At 40.9% G+C, this 21316-nt stretch overlaps 1 protein-coding gene and 2 non-coding genes across 3 annotated transcripts; 1 reads left to right on the forward strand and 2 right to left on the reverse strand.

Moving 5' to 3' along the window:
* Positions 1-622: 622 nt before the first annotated feature.
* On the reverse strand, positions 623-9144 carry ncf1 (neutrophil cytosolic factor 1). Its single transcript, XM_085364132.1, is given in 12 exon segments — positions 623-811; positions 813-1117; positions 2526-2701; positions 3375-3473; positions 3931-4048; positions 4137-4244; positions 5584-5706; positions 6171-6229; positions 6310-6478; positions 8636-8711; positions 8813-8893; positions 9068-9144. Coding segments are annotated over 12 exon segments (1575 nt in total). The 5' UTR covers positions 9140-9144.
* A 3548-nt stretch (positions 9145-12692) lies between these two features.
* Positions 12693-12765, forward strand: trnav-cac (transfer RNA valine (anticodon CAC)). The gene has a single exon. It is a non-coding gene; the product is annotated as a tRNA-Val (tRNA).
* Positions 12766-14055: 1290 nt separating this feature from the next.
* Positions 14056-14128, reverse strand: trnav-aac (transfer RNA valine (anticodon AAC)). The gene has a single exon. It is a non-coding gene; the product is annotated as a tRNA-Val (tRNA).
* Positions 14129-21316: the final 7188 nt, after the last annotated feature.

Consider the following 21316-nt stretch of genomic DNA (forward strand, 5'->3'; position numbering starts at 1 on the left):
ATAGAGGTATGACAGTCAGAGTCGCGTAACATGTACACTTTAAATAGGACAACAAGCAAATAAAAAGGTGAGGTGATGCTCCACAAATGCAGGTATTTACTTATTCCGAAACCATTTTTTTGTGCTGATATTTGGCATAAATTAAAAATAAGCTTACAAATTACAACAAAACAAAGCATTTTTACCCCCAGATAACTAATAAAAATGTGCCAAAGACACGGTTATTCTTTTATCACCAAAGTTCCAAATTTACATGTTAATGGTGCAGGTGGGTCAGAGTTTCAATACTGCTTATAATCATAATAAAATTTAATGGTGTTATCTTTGAGATTAACATCTACAGCAGACAACCTGCTATTCAGACCTGTTTGTGAGGGGCAGCCAATCAGAAGAAAGCTGGCTTAAAAGAGGAGGAGCTAAAACAGCTTATGTTAGACAGAGGAGTAACTTAGGAGCTGCGCTCAAGCCCAGTGTAAGACAAACAGGCATTATTTTGGACTCGAATCATACAAAGCTGCTCTGGTAGTCCAAAGATATAAAACATGGAGTCTTTAAAAGATAAAGCTCTGAAACAAAATGTACTGCTGCCTAAAGTCAAACCACGTAACTTTACACTTGTCATTTACTCTGACCGTCCATCTGCTAGAAAATATGGATTATTACGCCACTGAAAACAATTCCAGAAAAACACGTTTCGTCCTAAGAAGTGAGGAAATGTTTGAAAGGCTGAATTAAAGACGTGTTCACAAACCAATGAATAACTTACTGACACGTGGCTGCTTTTTGGTCTTTCCATGTGTTTGATGGCAGTTAGAAAATCATAGTACATTTCCAGCCCTTTTATCCACACCTTGTAATATATCTAAAAACTCAAAACATGAAGGTCTTCTAAAACTAGGACTCTTGTTAACAAAACGGCTCTGTAAGGATTGCTCCGTCAAATCTTTTTTGTGCTAGCTTGAGGAGCTGGACGGTGACTTGTGGATGCTGACTTTCTTGCAGGTGTTGTCGGTGCAGCGCTCCAAGATGAGCTCTGGGCTGGGTCGGGGAGGGATGACCGGCGCCTCCTTCTTTACCTCGCTCTCCGAGCTGGTGCCGGACATCTCGGGAATGTTATCTGTGAGTCAGAAACAGCAACACGAGCAGGTCAGCCCGGGGTTCGAGGAATAACATTAAAGACCAAGTTCACACTAACTGAAACAGAAGTGTCACCAGTTGTTTGGTTTTAATGGTCTGGTTGAGACTCCTGTCCAGAGGTGGCACAACTTTATCAGAGACATTCTGTAGTTAAGTAGAAGTACAGATACTAGTGTTAAAAAATACTCCAGTAACAGCTGAAGTACGTCACTTTGTTTCGCAGCATGTTTCATAATATAACTCGTCTCAAATGTGTTAAAGCAAACAAGCCTGTTTCAAAAATGTAGGGAAGAAAAGTAAGAAGTAGTCGGAAGACAAACTACTCAAGTAAAGTGCAGATACCTGAAAAGTCTACTTAAGTACAGTAACATATGTATTTGTACTTCATTACTTTCCACCTCTGCTCCTGTCAAATATCGTCCTAATTCCGAATTTGTATCACAAGAACTGTTCATTAATGTATTTCCAAGACTCTTAACACGATGTTTAACCACCACAAACATGTACTCAACCTTCGCCCTGAATTCAAGTCTACCTTTAAACCCTAAAACAAGCTTCCAATCCCCAAACAGGCCTTTGAAGGAACCAAAACGCTCTAAGGTTTACTCTGATGGTTCTAATAAAGATAGCTGGACATCTCAGTGGATCGTTGGCCTCCTCCTGGGACTAAAATGTTCCAGTATTATGAAGCAAGTTTGAATCCATATTCAACCTGTCAAAGATTTTTATGCCTTTTGACCTTCCTCATGCAATCGTATGTCTGGGCTTGGTGTTGGTAAAAGGTCTCTCTGTGGCTGAGATCTGTACATGGTTTTTATGAAGTTTTACCCATTTAATTCCCTTCATTCTTATTGGCTGAGGACTGTCTAGTTAGCGCTCTCTGTTGCGCATCTAACTCGGTTGTAACAAACCAACCATTTTGTTGCAAAATGGGATTACGAGGAAGTCAAAAATCCTCTCAGTTTGGCTCTGATGTGTTTTTATACATCAAATTACCTGCAAGTGATGCAAAGGAGCACAGACTGATGTCCTGTTAGAGAAAATTACAAATATGTGGAGATTTCCAGTGTGTGTGAACATTTTTAGTTCGATTTCCATCATGTGGAGCAGATCGCGTACGGTTTCCCACATACATCCCCCTGTATCAGTTTCAGCCATGCCTCAAAAGCTTTCTGTTTGCAGTAGCATATTTGCTTTGACACCTCTAAAATGAACGAACTGAAAAACAATTAATTTAACAAAAACAACAAACAAAAAAACCTTTTAGCATTTTTTCAAAGACTTTAAAAGAGTAGATGTTCAAACATGTGAATACTGCTAAATGTATGTTTTATTTACTTCAGAGATTTTAAGACTTTTTAAGACAGTGGTGGACACGTGGTCATTACCCTGGTTCTTCCTCTCCTTCAGCGGGGACTTTGCTGCATTCTTGGAGTTCCTCTGTGGTTCGCTGAGCCGGCTGCCTTTCTGCTGGAAGTAGCGGCGGCTGTTCCGGCGGTAGGTTTCCTGGCTGAGCCGCTGGCGAGACTTGTTATGAATGCTCTTGGCATTTCTGATGGTCGATCTGAGGGAGATAAAGGACAGGTGGTGGGTTTGTTAAGTGTTTGGAACAGCTGCAAGCTGCAAAAAAGGTGAGGTGATAGACTTTGTTTCTTCTTGGGTGGAAAACAGTTTGCAAAAGTTTAGTATTAAATCTGAGGCTCTTGGAAGATTTCTTCCCCTGTAACTGGTCCTTTGACTCAAAAGGTTCAACATCCCCTGGATTAATGTATCCTGTATTTTAGCATTTATCCAACCTGTATCCATCGCTGAGATCAAATATTTAACCTGAATCCCTCAGTCCTCAGTGTTTTAACCCAACTCATAATGGGCATCTGGGGGTAACTGAAGGTCACATAACCTGCAAATTGTAATTACACAAAATTGGTAATATTATCTGTTTTTATTACATAGCTGCTGATTTCCTGTCAGCTGTGGCAGATTAAAAAGCAGAAAAATGACCCAGACACCCAAAAATAACTCCTGCAGAGCATTTTCTGGAATTTCTAATTCTATGAGCACATAAGCGGACCATAAAGCAACAAGGAGAAATGAAATCACATCCTGAGGGTTTTTTCACAACTCACTTCCCTTTAATCTGATGTTACACAGTAAAATGCCAGTATGAGAATGGAGGAGGCACTGCAGACCTGGCAACAGAAACCAGCTCATTATGTATTTTAAGATGAGGCACAGACCTGCGAGGTGGTGGCTTCTGCCCACCCGGGTTCAAACTCTCTCTCTTTCCGGCCTTCGACAGGAACAAAGAGGGGAAATATCCAGTCTCGTCTCCTTTCCTGTACAAAACAGCCGTTTAAGAGGAAAAAAAGGTTCAATGAACTTTACAAATGTGGAATTAGTCTCAAACAACAGCTTTTCTTTAACTTTATAACCCTACAGTGCAGCATGTCTGAGAAATACACATTAGGCAACCTGCTTTCTGAGTTGAGCTGAGTGTATAAAAATATATTTTTTATAAACTGTCTGTGCAGTCTGTATGGTGTCATACAGAAAGGGGATATCCCTCATATGTTCATCTCAGGTACACAGCTATGGCTGTAGGCTGTCTTTTTAGGAGGACAAGCTCCAGGAGCTGGAGCTGGAAACAAGCAGAGTGGTTCCATGTTAAAAACTGAGACCGGTGTCGAAGTACAAAAACTCTCTGAATCTGTGTTTTTTATGAATGCAGAGTCTGTGAGATCAAGCGTCTGTTAAATGTACTGAAGGGGCTCTGAAGTGAAGGACTCGTCGTACCTTACGACCCACCACCCGTCCAGCAGCTTGTGGATGACCTCGACAGTTTCACCGACCTCCAAAGAAATCTCGTCGTCCTGCTCCGCCTTGTAGGCCTGGATGGTGATGTGCTCGTCTCCTGCAGTGACACACAGCATTTTATATGAACGTGTGCCTAAAAGAAAGAGTGCCACAACCCACGGTGGATTAAAACCAGAGCTTCTTGCCTTCGTAGTTGGGTTCAACGTCCTCGGCCTCGTCCGGTCCATCCAGAGGCTCCAGGTATGACGCGGGAATCCAGCCTCGCTTTGACTCATACTGGCAGAACCACCAACCTGATCACAGCAGGAACATCAAGCGTCACTCAGTAAGGCTTGAAATTCGAGACCAACATAAATTATTCAGCTAAGTGTTTACTGAGGTCAGCGTTAAAGTGAGAAGATGGGTTGTTTTCTATTGGCTTAAAAATAAACCCCCCGGTGGCCATGAGGAAGAATGCACATTCAAGACGCTTCTGCACTGGCTTCACCTTTCAGACCTTCTTTTATATATACGGTGTGTGATACTGTGACTGGAAATACTGCAGATTCTGGACCAAAGTGGCATAATTTAGAAGTAGGAAACAAGAGCTGAAGTAAAAGTCAGAGTGGTAAAGGTGGTATTTAGATGTCTGTGTAGGTTTTCAGTCATCCGGGTCATGCTGAGGAGCTTGGACTTCCTTAAGTTTCCTGAGGATGTTTCGTTGCTCATCCAAGTGACTTCTTGGATGAGCGACGAAACATTTCTCCCACTGAAAACGTTACGTCCAGATAAACAGAATCAACCTTTTGGGATTTACTTACCTGGATGATTCAGCATGCATCAAGACAGATCACATAAAACTCTACTTAAACCAATTCGAGGCGCAATCAGAGCAAAACTTTTGTTTTCCTTCTGCATCTGCAAGCTACTTTGCAACCTCTCCTCCCCCCCAGCTCCTCTTTTTCAGGCAGTGTCACCATAAAACTTGACTAACTGTGCCGTAACACCAACTTCCTGTTTCTCTAGAATTTATCATCACTGAATAGTAAATCAACAACAACAAAAAACATTCAGAGTATTTGTATCTTTTCATTTTCCCTAACATAGGGATTTAAAATCTGTACCTTTATTATAAACTCTGTACTATGCTGTTTTACGTTTTGTCTTTTTTACCTGCAGACATGTTTGATTATTGTTGTTTTTCTTTTTACTGAAATTAAGAAAGAATGTGGGTAACTAATGTATGCGTAATCCCAGTGAGTCAAAAGCTTTCCTCTAATATCAACTCATCGCACTGACTTCTTTATATGGTCGTTTACTGCAGAGACAGCACGACCAGGAAATGATGGACGTGCTGCTCATAAGAAGTGCCCTTTGGTAGGCTTCCTTTTAAAGAAGAATCAGAAGAAACATGCAAAGTTTTGGCAGGCCAGAACTAAAATGTATATAAAAACCAGATGTGTGGTAAAAATCACTAGTCACTCGAGAGGTGGGGCTAGCAAACCAAATAGCAAGTCTTAATTTTCACCTGATGTGGTTTATAGAAAAAACAAAACAAAACAATCACTGGCAAATAAAAATTTCAGGGAAAAGACGAAGGCTCTAAAATTCAGAATAACAAATAAACTCTAAAAGATTCAGTTGTTTTATCACCGTTCTCATTTTTCTCCACGATTTCCACCAGGTCACCGGTGTGCAGAGTGATCTCATACTTGGTCGACTTTTCGAAGTCCGCAATCACTCTGTAGGTGTCCAAGATGATGGGGGCGGAAATCTCTGAGAAGTCAAACACAAGAATCTGTTTTAGTCTCATTAAAAAGACCTGCAACATCTGGATGATGATGTCTTCCAGTTTCTGAACATGTGCCCAGTAACCGTGTGGCCAAAACAAATCACACCCAACTTTTGTTTTTATTAAAACATTTGATCAAAGAGCTCACAGTCTGTTTAGAAACAGAGTTATGAAGGACAATCTTGAGGTGGGATCAGGAAATAGACACGTTGGTCTCTCCAAGTTTCTTTGCAGCCCACCTTTTCCTCAGCTCCTCCCTTTCAGGGTCTCTGATCTAATCAGTGTCACATCTTTTGTCTGCTCTGTCTTGTGCTTTCCTTCACCTTTTAGAAGGACATGGCTGCCATCACACCAAATATAACTGCTGCTTCTGACCATAGTGGTCCTGAATGAATTACAGAATGTAACACGTGAATAATAGAAGGCTGTGAGTGTGAGTGAGTCTTACCGGACGCCACGTCTCGAGCCTGGTCTCTGGACACCAAAAAGGTCTCAGCTCTTTTCAGTCTGAGGAGGAAAGGGTCATTTATACATCGTTCTATGTTTAACTGCCGTAACGTAAACAGAGACGTGCGTGATGTACTGACGTGTTTGGGGCAGGCGGGTTTTCATCCTCTGGTCGGACCTTGAAGAAGCTGGAGAGGTGTTTGCAGCGGGAGATGTGAGGCGGCAGGCTGATGACCTTTTGGCAGTACTCAGCCAGGGTGCTCTTCGTGGTTTCTCTTGACTTCTCGCTTTCCCATAACCACCGAGGAGCTGAGGACAGAAACACAGTCTGTGTCTTTGGGGTAATGTTTTCTATAACAACAGGAAACTGTTGTTCAAAGATCCATGTTAGGTCCTCTTTTATGCTCAGTAAATGCTACCAACTTTTCACTGCTAAACTGATGACACTCAATTTTCTGCACCTGCAATAACTGAGGAAGAGCTTCCTGTTTGGATGATCTACAGTCAGTGTAAAAGATGCAGAGCCTGTGGCTGCAAAGAGACATCCAGCCTTGGCCTCAGTCAATGCTTTCTGTAGCAGAGATGTCATCCATCCATCCGTGCAGGGCTACTGAACTATAAAATGTCACCCCCCATGCTGCTTAATGCCGCATTAAGCAGACAGATGGGTTTTTCCACCCATCTGTCTGAATTAGATGGGTGGAAAAACACGAGTGGTTGGATGGATGCTACGAGATGTGCCAAGTTGTCAGCTATCTTTAGGAATCGCCTTCTTAGTGCAAAAATACTATATTATACACTGTTAAAAAAACATTGTAAAACAACGGTAATATTCCAGCAGCTGGGGCGCCAAAATACGACCGTGAAATAACAGAAAATAACTGTCCCATAAAAATACGGTTATTTCCAGTAATGAAAATAGAATTAGTTGCGCTAATTTGACGTGGGATCTCGCCTTTTTCAAGTGCCGCTAAACATTAAATCAGGAACATGTTAATGTGATTAAACCATGAAACCATCTATAAATAGGAAAAAAAACCATCTTAAAACAACGGTAATGTTCCAGCAGCTGGGGCGCCAAAAATACGACCGTAAAATAACAGAAAATAACTGTCCCATAAAAATACGGTTATTTCCAGTAATGAAAATAGAGTTTGTTGCGCTAATTTGACATGGGATTCTGCCTTTTCCAAGTGCTTTTAGACATGAAATTAGGAACATTTTTACGCGATCAAACAATGAAATTACCTATAAACAAGGTCACTGAATGTGGAAATATGAATCATAATACGTAAATGTGCAGAAATATACAGTTAACCGTTGGTTTAAGTAATAATTGATTACTCGGAGATCTCGGACTTTTGCGAGATTTTCCTCCCATGTCCCCTGCGGGGCTCCGTAATATTACACTATTGACCTGTGTTATCTTCTTGAATTTTTCATACATTCGACTAAAGAAACGGGAACAGACGATGTGTTTGGAGACAGACTGCTGGTCCCTAAAGAACCTATTTAAAATTGGTTCTTTGCCAAACTGTCCGTTTTGTGGACACACATCAGTGGTTTGTTTGAGTAAGGTGCAGTTTTATGCTTTAATGAACTTGACTGAAACTGAGTAAGAAAGCAGCCAATGTTCAAGATGTTGAAAGATCTTCAGAAAACCTGGAGAATGGCTTTAAACTACAAGAAGGTTTGGCTGTTTGGAAGCAAACGAAACATTTGCACTGTAAAAAAAAGACTCCCCTACTTTTGCATCTCAAACATAATATATTTACAAGATATATTTAAATATATTTATACAGATGCAGTTTTGTCTTGTCCTTCACGTCGCAACAGCTGTTTTGTAATGAAAGTTTCCTAAGAGGGGTGTGTAAGGTGGCAGTTCTGTTTTCTTTGAAGAGGAACAGAAAATGACAGTGAAAACGAGGACTCGCATGTTTCTGTTTAAAATGAAAGGATCCAAACTTCCAAAAATCAGACGGGAAATGCCCTAAAATGTCTCTAAAAGTCTGCACGTCTCACAGCTGCTGTCTTTGCACGCTGTGACCAGTCAAAGTAACCTGTGTGTTGTGTCACCAGTGCAACGCGCTGCTCTGACTCGTGTTGCCATATATTCTTGGGAGAATTAATCACAGTTCTCCCACTTCTTCTTTTTCGTAACGTATTTTTTCTCCTGTATTTAAATTTCACTGTAACTGCTGCTCAAGAGCTGCATTTAGACACCGGCTGATTTCAGCTGTGTTGCGTTTGGGGGAAAAGCAGAAGTGAGCCCGGCCGCAAGAGGCTGATAATCACAGGTGCTTCCTGAAAGCGGAGGGGTTTTACACAGAAAAGATACGACTGGAAATTATTCTTTTAATACTACTCTGTGGTTTCATATGATTACCTGCTGAGGTGTTGATTTTGACCTCTGCAGTGTTACATATAAATAACTTACCTACAGTAGGAGAGCTTCCTCTTTCTTACCTGGCAATGAGGGGATGATTCTGTCTCTCTTTTCTATTTGACCGGACTCGATGGGAAACATGTCCTTCAAAGATTTCTGTGATGAAAACAAAATATTTTTGAGCTCTGACGACTGAACTTTATTTTGTCCAAACGTTACTGAGCAGAGCCTTTATTTCGTGGTGCAGATGGACTTACGTGGAAAGTGTGGATTTCAGGATACGTCCTGTAGATGAGCTTCTCTGAGAGGTCGCTCCATTTCACCATCAGCATGTACACCTGCACACATTTAAAGGCACAAACAGAGGAGCTACTTTCACAGTTCATCAGACGTTTAAAGACTCTCGACCCTCAGAATTGAACTCAGTGCTGTTGGTGATGTTAAAAAAGATTCTACACTCGGTTTTTTTTAGGACTTTTTAGGGCAGCAGAATAAGATGTTTGCAGCCTTACGTAGTGCTGACTCGGGAAGAAGCGCTTCTCGTAGCCCAGCAGCTCCAAGTGCCTGACGTAGATGTTCTCCATGCTGAGAAGCAACACACCAGCGGAGTCCAACTGAGCTGAAAGACAACAGATGCGAAGCTTTTATACTGTGTGTGTGCCACGGCAAGGCTTACTTCCTCTTTGTGAACATTTCAACAATCAGAAAGAAGGAAATTCTGCTGCTTTCACTTCTCAACTGTAATATAATTTTTATGATAATAATTAAGAATAACGCCTGTGTTTGTTATGCTTACAAAACTAAAACAGAGTACAAGTGCTTTCAGATTTACTAACGCTGGATGAATTATTGTAAAAGCTGAAGGAGTCACGCTCCAACCTTTTTTGAAGAAATGCTGAAAGTTTCCCTCGTTTGTTTTTCACAACCTTCCAGAAAGGGAAACACAAACTCCAGCAGCTGATTGTGTGGGCTTTCAGGGGGGCTTTCAGATGAGCTTGTGACATGCCAGAGCTCTTGCAACAGGACAGGAGGAACTACCACAAATCCGAAAGAAACACAAACAAACACACATGGGTGAAGTCACGTACTGAGAGGCACGTGGGTCTGCTTTGCCCACGCTTTTCTGTTTACAGTGAGAAGGTAATAAGTGACGGTGAGATAAATTTAGATGAATGAGATCATTTTCAGGCTGTTTCATCAGTAATGGGGGTCATATTTGGAAAAGGCTGATGTCGCTGCTCCATGTGACACATCCTCAGTCACATTGCTGTCGCTCAGATCAGGCAGGACCAACATCTGAGGCTGAATCAGCTACACACGGTATGTTTCTGTGGCTTCGCCTACCCTAACACTGGGGGTCACACAAAGTTGAACCAAGGTGAAAGAGGTGGTTTTGGCAGCATCTGATCAATCAGTTATTGATAAGTGTGCTGGCAGCCGAGCGGGAGATTTCACAGAGGAAGACCAGAATACACTGTGGGAGAATCTGATTATTACCTTTATATAAACATTAAATTAATGTGTTCATTTTTGTTTCTCCCCTCGGTGTGGTTTAATACTCTGAGAATAAAGAATAAATATAAAACGGTGTATAAGAATCTATATTCAACACAGCCCGGCAAATATGTCTGTGAAGGTTCTCAGTCATCTAGGTCATCGTAGTCAAAGGAGCTTGCAAAGAAAAGCGTCTGGACTTCTTTAAGTTGCTTGAAGACGTTTCACCTCTCATCCGAGAAGCTTCTTCAGTTCTAAGGTCAAATGATGCAGATGGACTCAGCAGTCCATCTGCATCTAAAGGATAAAGGACACTCTTTCGAGGATGCCAATGTTCACATTTTGGACGGAGAGGACAGATGGTTTGAAAGAGGAGTTAAAGAAGCATCTATGTCTATCTCCTTTGTCCCACACGCCATCAGACTGTTTAACTCCTCTCTGGAGGGGAGAGGGAGGGGAAACAGGAGGACAAAGGAGGGGGGAACAACTAAGCTGTAGTGCCTCTTCACCTCACTGTGCAATACTTTTGTTAATAGTCAATGGTGCAATAGACCTCAATACTTGAAATGTGCAATTCACTTGTATTTTTATTTTTATTCCTATTTGTTCTATTTATCCCCTTTGTATATTTTATTTATATTTGTCTCTGTATTTATATATGTGTGTGTGTGTGTGTATATATATAGGGGAGACCGGGGATAGTTGTAACATTTTTGACATTTCTGTCTGTAAATTGGAGCTCTTTTAAGGTAGTGGATTCAAAATGTAATGCAAAGTATTTACATGTCTCTGCTATTAAATAGTGCAGCTATTTTCTCTGCAGCACAATTACCCATTGCATGGTATGGTCTCAAACACAAAGAGTGAAATGTTACAATTAACCCCCTAGTCTGGGTTAGTTGTAACATATCCTGGGGTGAAATGTAACACAATGAAATAAGGGTACCAACAAAACATTAACATGTAATCTTTGTTTATTCAACACATGAATGCACTTACATCCATTTATGTAGCTGTGTGTGTGTGTGACAGAATACAGAAATCTAACTTTTGAACATATTCCAACCCCCCAAAAAAGACAAATTATGGAATTTTCTGCAACTGAATATTTCATTAATTTTGGTTGGTCTTCCTTGAGTTTGGCCTCATTGGCTCAGTGGGCATTATAACCTACAACTCTTGCACCAATTTTGAACATAACAATGAAGCTGAAAAAATGTAGTTGTTCACCAGCATCGCAATTCCATTACTTTTTATCCTGGCTTACCTTAGTGTGGTTTGCAAAGTGCTTCAGAAAGATGAGGAAATCTGTTTCTTGCACCCATCCTGATTTATTTCCACTACCAGTACTTCCTACTGGTCCATCTCTGACACAGAGGTCTGCATAATGTATGTGTGGGAACACAAACAGTGGAGGAATTGTGTTGCCAATGGCATTAACCACATATACAAAAGCGACCAGTGAACCTCTCTCTGCTGATGTCGTTGCCCCAACTTGTTTAATATAAGTTAAAGTAATAGTGTGGTAAGTTGTAACATCTGCATTATTGTTACAACTGACCCAGACTCCTATAGCCATGAACTAGCTAACATTACAGCCAACGGCTAAAACATTAGCACTAAAGACCTACACAGAATATATCCCCATAGACATACAAATAACATAATTTAAGTTTGATGAGTTTAACTGCAAAGCAGATAATGCTATTAGAAATTGAAATAAAGTAGAAAAACTTACTTTTTGGCATACAAATTACTTTTTTTCATGTTAAATTGTCTGTGTTTGACAAAATGTGCTGATTTTTCACCAGTGATAGCAGAACTGAATCGGGCATGCACAGGATGAGTCACATCATTTGAAACTTAGCCCTGATTGGAGAAATTGGAAGTGTTACAACTGACCCACGTTACAACTATCCCCGGTCTCCCCTATATAATATTCTGTAACTGTAACTTCTGTCGGTGCTGTGCTTTTGGAAACCGAATTTCCCAGAGGAACCCACCCGAGGGATTAATAAAGTTCTATCTTATCTTATCTTATCTTATCTTATCTTATCTTATCTTATGTCCACTGTGAGCGACCATCTTTGAACAGAGGCGGGGGTTTACGACACCAGCTGTGTCCCATCTATAATCCAGTTTTGAGATCCTTCCCAGACGCCTTAACGCCCACTCACATCCTGGGCCATCTGACCTCAGGAAATCACATGACAGGGTGGGGCCAGGTTTCACAATGAACTCACCCGAAACTCTGGCTGATTGGGACCCACGCCCAGTTTCACACCTTGGCTCAGGCGATTAGAGGATCATCAGGGGTCCTTTTGTCCCTCTGTGGGGGGTCACTCCCACTAGGTTTATATCTGGGACTCTCCACCATTTGACCTTAGAACTGAAGAAGCTTCTCGGATGAGAGGTGAAACGTCTTCAAGTAACTTAAAGAATTCCAGACGCTTTTCTTTGCAAGCTCCTTTGAGTCCGGCAAATACTCTCACAGCCCGTTTGTCGTCTTTGGAAAACACGAAGAAGGTCTCGCACTTTGGACTTTAGATCGTTTAATTTTACTACTATAGAAATGACTGCAGTTAACGTTGTTTCTTTCTTGGTATTACATATTTTTGGCTACGTCGCCAGGGCACACTAGCAGTTTCCGTAGTGTAGTGGTTATCACGTTCGCCTCACACGCGAAAGGTCCCCGGTTCGAAACCGGGCGGAAACATATTTTTATTGCTTTTCTTTTTTATTGTTGATTTTTTCCTCATATTCAAATATATCATACATATGTAGGTTATAAAAAACTAAATAGGATGTACCGACATGTTTCACAAGAAAAACATTACTTTAATTTTGATCACACAGCAAGAAACAGCGCCCCCACAAACACGCGTGTGGCCACAAATATATTACACCGGTACTAACAACGTTGAAAGGTTTAGTACATAAGCAGCGAGGTAGTATTTAATAAATAAGGTTATACAGTTTCACATTGGTCTTCCTATGACCTTTCATCATCATCATCATCTTTATTTATGAAGCACTGTAAAACAACCACAGCTGACACAAAGTGCTGTACATTGGAACTAAATAATAAAATTACATATGATATAAATAAAAGAAAAAATAAATAAAAGTAACATATTTAATTTGTTAGTTAATAATTAATTTAAATACAAGATAAACTAAGTCTCAGTGAGGCCAATAGCCAAAGAATAAAAATAGGTTTTAAGATGCGTTTTAAATAAGTGAAGAGGCCTCTCTAACGTGGAAGGACAAGTTATTCCATAATTTAGGAGCCACGATAGTAAAGGCCCCATGGCCTCTGAGCTTCCTCCTGGATCTCATTACTTCCAGAAGAAGATGGTCAGCTGACCTAAGAGACCGACAGGGTGTGTAGGCACGACGAAGCTCAGAGAGGTAAGGCGGAGCAAGATTGTTAAAACATTTAAAAACAAACATAAGAATTTTAAAATTAACTCTAAAAGGCACAGACAGCCAGTGCAGGGAGGCCAGGACAGGGTTGCTCTCTTTTACGAGAGCATATAACCATAGCAGTGTACACTTACAGCAGATGGGAAGAAATTAAAGCATAGATCGCTGTTTCGAGGTGCTGCCTAGAAAGAACCAACTTCGCTCTTGCCAGTCACCTTAAATGATAAAAACCGAACTTCACCACTGCTCTAATTTGTCTGTCCAACTTAAAATCGAGGTCAGTAACAACAGGTTTAAAAAAAACACACTTCCAAGGGTAACAAATCCACAGACGTGGACTCACGTAGACCGACACCTCTGTTTTTTTTTCATGCATATTTAAAAAGTTTAATGTCATCTCGACATGTCAAGATGACATAATACATAATTGTATTATACATAACCTGTCACTACATATTAAATAAATATATTATTTTATTGAGATATCATCATTTTGTCGTCATTTTATAAATATAGCCTTTTCACACATCACATAATACAGTATGTTTGTTATACAAAAAAACCGTCTTCTAGCAATAAGTGTTTCCGCCCGGTTTCGAACCGGGGACCTTTCGCGTGTTAGGCGAACGTGATAATCACTACACTACGGAAACGCCTGGTGCTGAACGACCTAATGGAAAATTATGGCGCTGTTTCCACACTTTGTGGCTCTCGCGGGCTGCCAAACCGAAATGTATCAACATTGTTTTCACAAAAACTCAGTGCATATAAGCATACTCAACGTTTTCAAAGGCAGCTTAATGTTTATTATATTCTATAATACCCACTAACTCCTGTAAACTCGTAATATGCATTTTTATTTATTTATTGGTGCTATTTTTAAAATTCACACCATCATTTAAATTTGGATACCCAAATTAAATGTTTAGCTGCTAGTAAAAAACTACTCAAACAAGTGCTGAGATCATTTCTATGGTCCAATCATTTTCTGCCTTCTCCAAGATAATCAGCCTTTACTGCATGCTTTACATCTCACTGGTCTTCTGTCTTTCAGACACTCAGCCATGCAACCCACCTCCCCACTCTGGTGTGTGGAATGACCAGGGTGATGAGCTCCAAGCCTCCATCTTCATCGAGACTCTGCAGGGTCCTCTCCTAACTGCTTCGATGGCTGGGATTGTTTCTTCTATAATGGGTCATCTGAGTTAATTGCTAGATGGTTTAATTTATTTCTGTATTTTAATAAATCATGGGCAGTTTTTCCACATGATCCCTCCTTATTTAACTATTTTGTAGATAATCTAATTAAAAAATATCAAAGAAGGGCAACAAGGTGATAAGAATACAATTTTAACTGCAAGCATGCATTCAGTGAGAAAAATGAAGCTCCAAATCACTGATGACAAACAGTTATTAACAAGGAAAACTGCTTAATACCCGAGGGATCACTTTAAAGTAACAAACAGAAACACAAGGACTGTAGTCACATGTCCAGGGCAAGATCCTGATCTCTGAGCTGTTCTCCCGAGTGTGAATATTAAATATAAAACACTATAAACACACCTTTGTTTTAAAAGACCTTCCCCCAACACATCCTTCAACCACGCACACACATTTTTTGTTTTCAAACTCCATTGCAGTTTATTCCACACCTCAAAACTTGTGTAAGCGATTAAACAAATAAAAGTTAACTGCAATGAATTACACTTTGCAATTATATAAACCACTAACTCTTTTGAATAACAGCAACCAGGCTGTCTCAATGCGGTGTGTGAGTGTGCACGGCAAGTCTGCATGTGTGACTGCGCACGCACACACATTGCACTGGGACAGCCTGGTTGCATCATATTCAAAAATTTTTTAAAAATCATCCTTAGTAGTTGACGTCTAACTTTCAACACATTCCACGTCTGGTCCAAGTTTCATAGATGTCTACTCTAATATTCCACATAAAGTAAAGGACAAGTCTGCTTAAATTTAACAAATTTCAAGGAGTGTAAGAACATCATATAAAAAATATATTAAAAAACATCTGTGATCGCTGACATGAATTTCTCAACAGATTTCCTCAACAGATGCATGTGTCAGGATCTGTGTCCTGTTTAGCCTGAGAAAGTGTCCTTTAGTGTCACGGTTCTGGGTCCGTTGGACCCGGTATTTTGAGTTTATTATGTTTTGGTTTATTTTTGCATTATGGATTGTTTTCTGATGTTCTGGTGCTTTGTTTATTATCATTATGGATCTGTTTCTGTTATTCTTGGTGAGGGATCAGTTCTTAGGTTTTGGGTTCTCATGTGTATTGCAGTTTCTGTTCAGTGTCTAGTCCGTCTCTCAGTGTCATGTCTGCATCTGGTTTAGTAATTCTTGTTTCTTGTTGTGAAAGTCTTTGTCTTATGTTAGTGTGTGCAGCTTAGCTCCCCCGTCTCGTTAGCCCTGATCTCCCCCAGCTGTGTCTCCCTTCTGTGGCCCATTCCCTCATTACTACCCTGTGTTTTCCCATGCTCGGTGTCGCGTCGTACCCTCAGACCCTGCCTGTGTGTTCCAGTTAGTGTTGTCATGTTTTGGTTTCTGTTTTGTTGGTGCCAGCAATAAAGCTGTGGTTTTCAGTAGTGATGGGCAGATGAAGCTTCATGAAGCACTGAAGCTTTTCATCCAATTGGTTCACCCCAGCACAAAGCTTCTTGAAGCTTCATTTGCTGTAGCAGGACACCTACTGGACGTAAAAATATTAGTTGGCATGAATTTGAAGAGTGTGGCCCTTTGCACACAGCCTGTAAATGTCAACAACAAAAGGAGTGTGTAAAACATGCATTTTGTATTGATGGCAGTATACTTTGTATATTTATACACAGCAAATCCATCATGTCCAAATTAACACTGTCGGATTTGATTTCAACACTATTAAAGTGTCTATATGGGTCCACACCAGAGAGTGTTAATTTAACTCTTTTTGGAGAGTTGGTACGTTAACTCTGATTTAGTGTTAAACACCAAATCTGTCTGGAGTTGATAATTTAACACTTGGTGTTAAGAGTTTATATATTAACTCTCAAAGAGTATTTTAGTTTAACTACGTAAGAGTTATCTTCTAATTCATTCTAAAAAGCGGGAATTTTACTGTTCTGAACTTCTAGAAATTTCTTTTGGAAATAAACATTTACTAAAAAGATGCAATGGTTTTTGAAAAACATTTATTCTGAACTGTGCACCACAATTTCAAAACATTTTCTGAAAGATGTAACAGTATACATGTTCTCACTTTCATTAGAATTTTGTTTATCAAAAGGTCTGACATGGTAAATGCAAATAACAGCATCTCATCACTTATTTCTTCAATACAATATGCATGTCCTTCATGCATCCCTTTGTGGAACTTCAACGCACTTCTGCTCTCCCCCATATTCCATCTTCACAAGCATATCCTGTGCGGAGATCGAATAAAAATTAGTTGACACTAATTAATGGCACAAATAATCCAGTAAACAATTGCAGCACAGTAAAAAAAAAAAAAAGGAATCCTCTTTGAGCCATTACTTGTGTAAAGTATTTTCCCAAAAGACAAGGACACAGGCAACAGGTAATACTGAACTAAATGTAAAACCTCAACCTTTTTCATTTTTACCTAAACCGTGTGCACAAAACTCTGGAGGGATCTATGCTAACGTAGAATCCAGTCAGGACGTCTGCTACTGCTGTTTGCTCGTGTTTTTATTTTTATGGGCGATCGTTTTCAGGCTTCAAGTAGCACCATTATACCAACATTTCACATTCTAGACATTGTTTTAGGTGTATTTGACCAAAAATTTGACTGAAAATTCACATGCAAGCTGTTTTTCAAGGCTGTGGTATTTGCCCGCAAACAATACCTTTCAGCTAGCTAAAACAGAATATTATGCTATCAGCGAGCAACATGGCTAATGCCTTTCACACAGCTTTGTCTCAACTCCAAAGAGCCACAGAAGTAAAAGCTCATAATAACAATTGAAACAATCTTTGAAAAAATGACTTACCAAGCATGGCAAACAACTCAAATATGTAGAGCAAAATGTTCTGAAACGGCTTCACTTCAGCTTCGATTGGAGCCGTGCTGAGGGCGGAGTCTGTGAATTCACTCTGTTGGTGTCATAGCCCCTCTAGGAGTTCAGAGTTAAGAGGTCAGGAGTTAATGTTTCCATTGTAACTCCTCCAGATTTGACAGAGAAACACTCATTTTTAACACTCGATTTTAACTACTATCATTTTACACCTCAGAGTTACATTAAAAGAATGTGACTCTGCTTAGAGTAAAATTAACTCTACTTTTGCAAGAAGACTATTAACACCAAAACATTTAACACTTTTGAATTTGCTGTGTAGTGGCAGTATGGGAAATGATTATTTGGAAATGCTTAAAATGGAAATGATCATTTACTGTGAGGTGAGGTGTGGTTGGGGTGTGGACAGTGGTTGTGCTTTTGTAACGTTGAGGTATGGACAGCTACACACTGAGGCTTTGAGCCTCAGTCCTGCCTGTTCACATTTTATTCTGTAAAAACTACATTTCACTGCTTTTATGACCTTTTTAGTGGGGAGAACATAGCTAGGATTTAATGATTTAACAAATCTTTTGAATCCTTTGTCCTCCACAATGCTAAATGGCTGGGAGTCCTCAATCACCATGGTAACCATCTATTCATCTATTGGAGATTGTTCTCCTGAGGAAAGACAATAAAGACAAAGCACAAATATAAATATCACACACGTAACTTATTACAGCTGTATAATATTGTTATATCATTTAGTAACATTACTGCATCCTATATTATCATGGCATTTGATGGCTCACCTGGTCTTGCTCCACAATCGGTGTTCCCCTTATTCTCATGCAAAGCTCTGTAGTGCCTAAGCATGGATGAGGTGTTGTTGTTATATCCCAGCTCCCTGGCACATAGCCAACACTTCACCTTGTACAAAAGTAAAGCCGCGTAACATAAATTGTATTGCACCATCAGTGTTATGAAAATACATCTTCTGTAGAAATTTGCATACCTTGTTGGGAGGAATAAGATCAAAATGTTCCCACACAGGGGAGGACATCCTCCTCTTCTTAGCTGGCTCCATTCTCTCCTGACTTTCTCTTATAAACCTCCAAACTGTCTCCAAACTCTCTCTAACCGCAGCTCTCCATCAAACACCCACATTTTTGAATGAAGTCTGAGGGGTTTCTATCGCTGTCATAGCTCGCGGCAAAGTTCGAACCACTTCATGAACCAGTCACGTGGTACAGCCGGGCAGCGAGGCTTCGGACGTCATCATTTTCAGCTCCTCCCATAAATGAAGCAAGCCTCGATACGCGCATCGCGGAAACGCTCCCTCAATTACTCGACACAAGCTTCGAAGCCTCGACACAGAACGTCACATCACTACCTGCACTTGGATCCACATCTCCACCTGCCCGCACACCGAGCCCTGACATTTAGCCTGTTAGGCAGAGAACAACAGTCCGCAGCCTACGCAGGTGGCCTTGAGGAAACGGGCAGGAGAGACAGTTCTTTCTCGTTCTCGTATGTCTGGGAAGAATTGTTGTTGTTCTCGTCGGCGCCAACCTTCAAGTGTTATCAGCCTCGGCCTTCAAGCTTCCAGCTGGCGTGTCCATCACTGGTCTCCAGGTGTATCTCCCGTTTCAAAGCCGTGAGTTCCTCCAAGATCTTTCCCATATTGCGTTCAGTAAGAACAGTCTGAGTACTCGCAGCTCTTCCCACATTTTCGATATTAACGACAGGCCTTGTGGGGTTTTAAACAGCATTCACCACTTTCTTCACTTTCCGATAAGCCAGGGCCAAGCCAGCTCCGATCAGCAAGAGGCCCATTATCATGGTTCCAAATAGGTAGATGTCTTCAATGTCCTTCATAGACAGTCCCGCTAGGCACGCGAGGTGCCACTTCTGCCACCCGTCCATCGTGTATCCAGCAGGGAATGTCCCTCCAAGACACTCGGCCTCTCCCAAACCCAGGCTTCTCGTCGAGAAGAGAGTTTCAATTGCATTAAGGGACCAGTTGATCAAATCCAGTTCTTCTTCTTTAGGTTTTAGATAACAAGAGTGAGAATGAGAGGCTCTCTCAGGGTTACAGTTAGATGAGACTAGAGAAGGACATAGAAGCAGCAAGCAGGGAAGGAGGGGGTGAAAGATGCATCTGCCTCCTCCGAGAGCCAAAGCAGAAACAGAACCAATAGATTATTAAAATAAAACAGAAATATATACCTGTACCTGAGTCTGTCCAGTCTCCAGTGTGGATCCTTCAGTCCAGCCTAGAGCAGTTCCACTCCTGAGTCTACTGGACCAAGCTAAGGTCCAGCTCCAGCAGATGGGAAGGGTTAAAATTCAGAGCTGATGCCAGAGAAGCACATCCTTCCTCGGTAATCAGCCTGCAAACACATCAAGCAACATAAATAAACAGACCTTTGTAAATGGACTGGTACTTATAGCACACCTCTATGAATATCTGATTCATAGGAGATCAAGTTGCCTTTCTGCAGCTGCCCAAAAGCCAGTTTTCCTGCTCTCTGGACTCCAATGTGAATCTGCCTCAGCTTCTCTGTCATGCTTTACCTTCGTCACTTTGGCCTGAGCCATGAGGAAGTAAATATATATTTCAGTCAGTGCCTTTGGCAGCTGTCCCCTCTCTATAGTATTTAATACATCCCCCAGAACTGCTGCAGAACAGTGAGATGTGGCACATGATGTGGAGGCTTCGTGACATCCTAATGTGGGAGAAAAACTCTGCTGGCCTGCTCTTCATCTCTGAATCTCTTCCTGATGTAGTCCTCCTTCTGGGTGTCAGTGAACCCCCTGATCTCTGTGTTAGCACTGTTTTCCCAATGCCATCCCTATTCTGACTGGTTTATCTCTTCCAGGTGAGCCTTTAGAGATGTCTTCTTGTATGATTGTTGTTTCTGGTCTGTCTGGTTTCCTGGATGCTGTTTCAATGTGTCTGACCTCTTGTTCATCATTGACCTTTGATGTCTCTCCCTGTGTGATGTTGAGATCTGTGTACATCTGATTCAGACGGGCTGGATTTCCTGCTTTAGCAATCCCCTCAAACAAATGCTGGAATGTCTTCTTCAGCCTAGATTTAAGTTTGCTATTCCAAACTGCTGCAGAAGTTTCCAAAAAGAAAAAAAATATAAAAGCAAAGAGTATCAAGTGTTTTAATAATACACACAGGGTGACTGTGTTTGTGGTCTTTCTTAAAAGAAAGAGTGTTTTAATTATGTTGGTCCATATCTTGAGACATTAGAAAGTGTTTCAAGAAATAGTCTTACTGTACTGCAGATGGTCACCCAGCTCCTCCTGCTTCATTCTCCTCAGGAACTGCACTGCGATCTTCAGAAATGACTGTCTGTTGCTCCTCTGCTCTTCGTCCTCACCCTGCAAACCATCCTCACTCAGACCCTCTGAGCATTCTGGCTCACCTGGACTCTTCTTCAGCTCATTTTTTACAAAAGTGAAGATGCCGTTCTCTAGCAGCTGCAACAGAATACTATACGAATGAACCACTCAAACTGGAACTGTGGAACATCATAGCCATGTAAGAGCTCCTTTCCCCAAATTTGAAGGCTGGGTCTGGTGTACACTTCGTGGTCCCATATATCCCACAATTCATAGCGCGGCGGTGGGTGTGGATGTTTTTGTTGGGAAAAAACGACGGATGCCTGAAGCAGGGCGGCCAAAGAGTAAACTTTTGAAAGTACTGAATATTATGTCACTTATTTATGTGCGAATGTTTAATAACGAAGAACATTAAAGCATTACTGTTGGTCACATGTCGGCAAAGTTATGTGACATTAGCGATGTTTGTAC

The sequence above is a fragment of the Diplotaxodon limnothrissa genome, linkage group LG10, assembly GCF_057381915.1.
Source record: "Diplotaxodon limnothrissa isolate DT_005_m linkage group LG10, D_limnothrissa_male_GT1.1, whole genome shotgun sequence".
NCBI lineage: Eukaryota > Metazoa > Chordata > Actinopteri > Cichliformes > Cichlidae > Diplotaxodon > Diplotaxodon limnothrissa.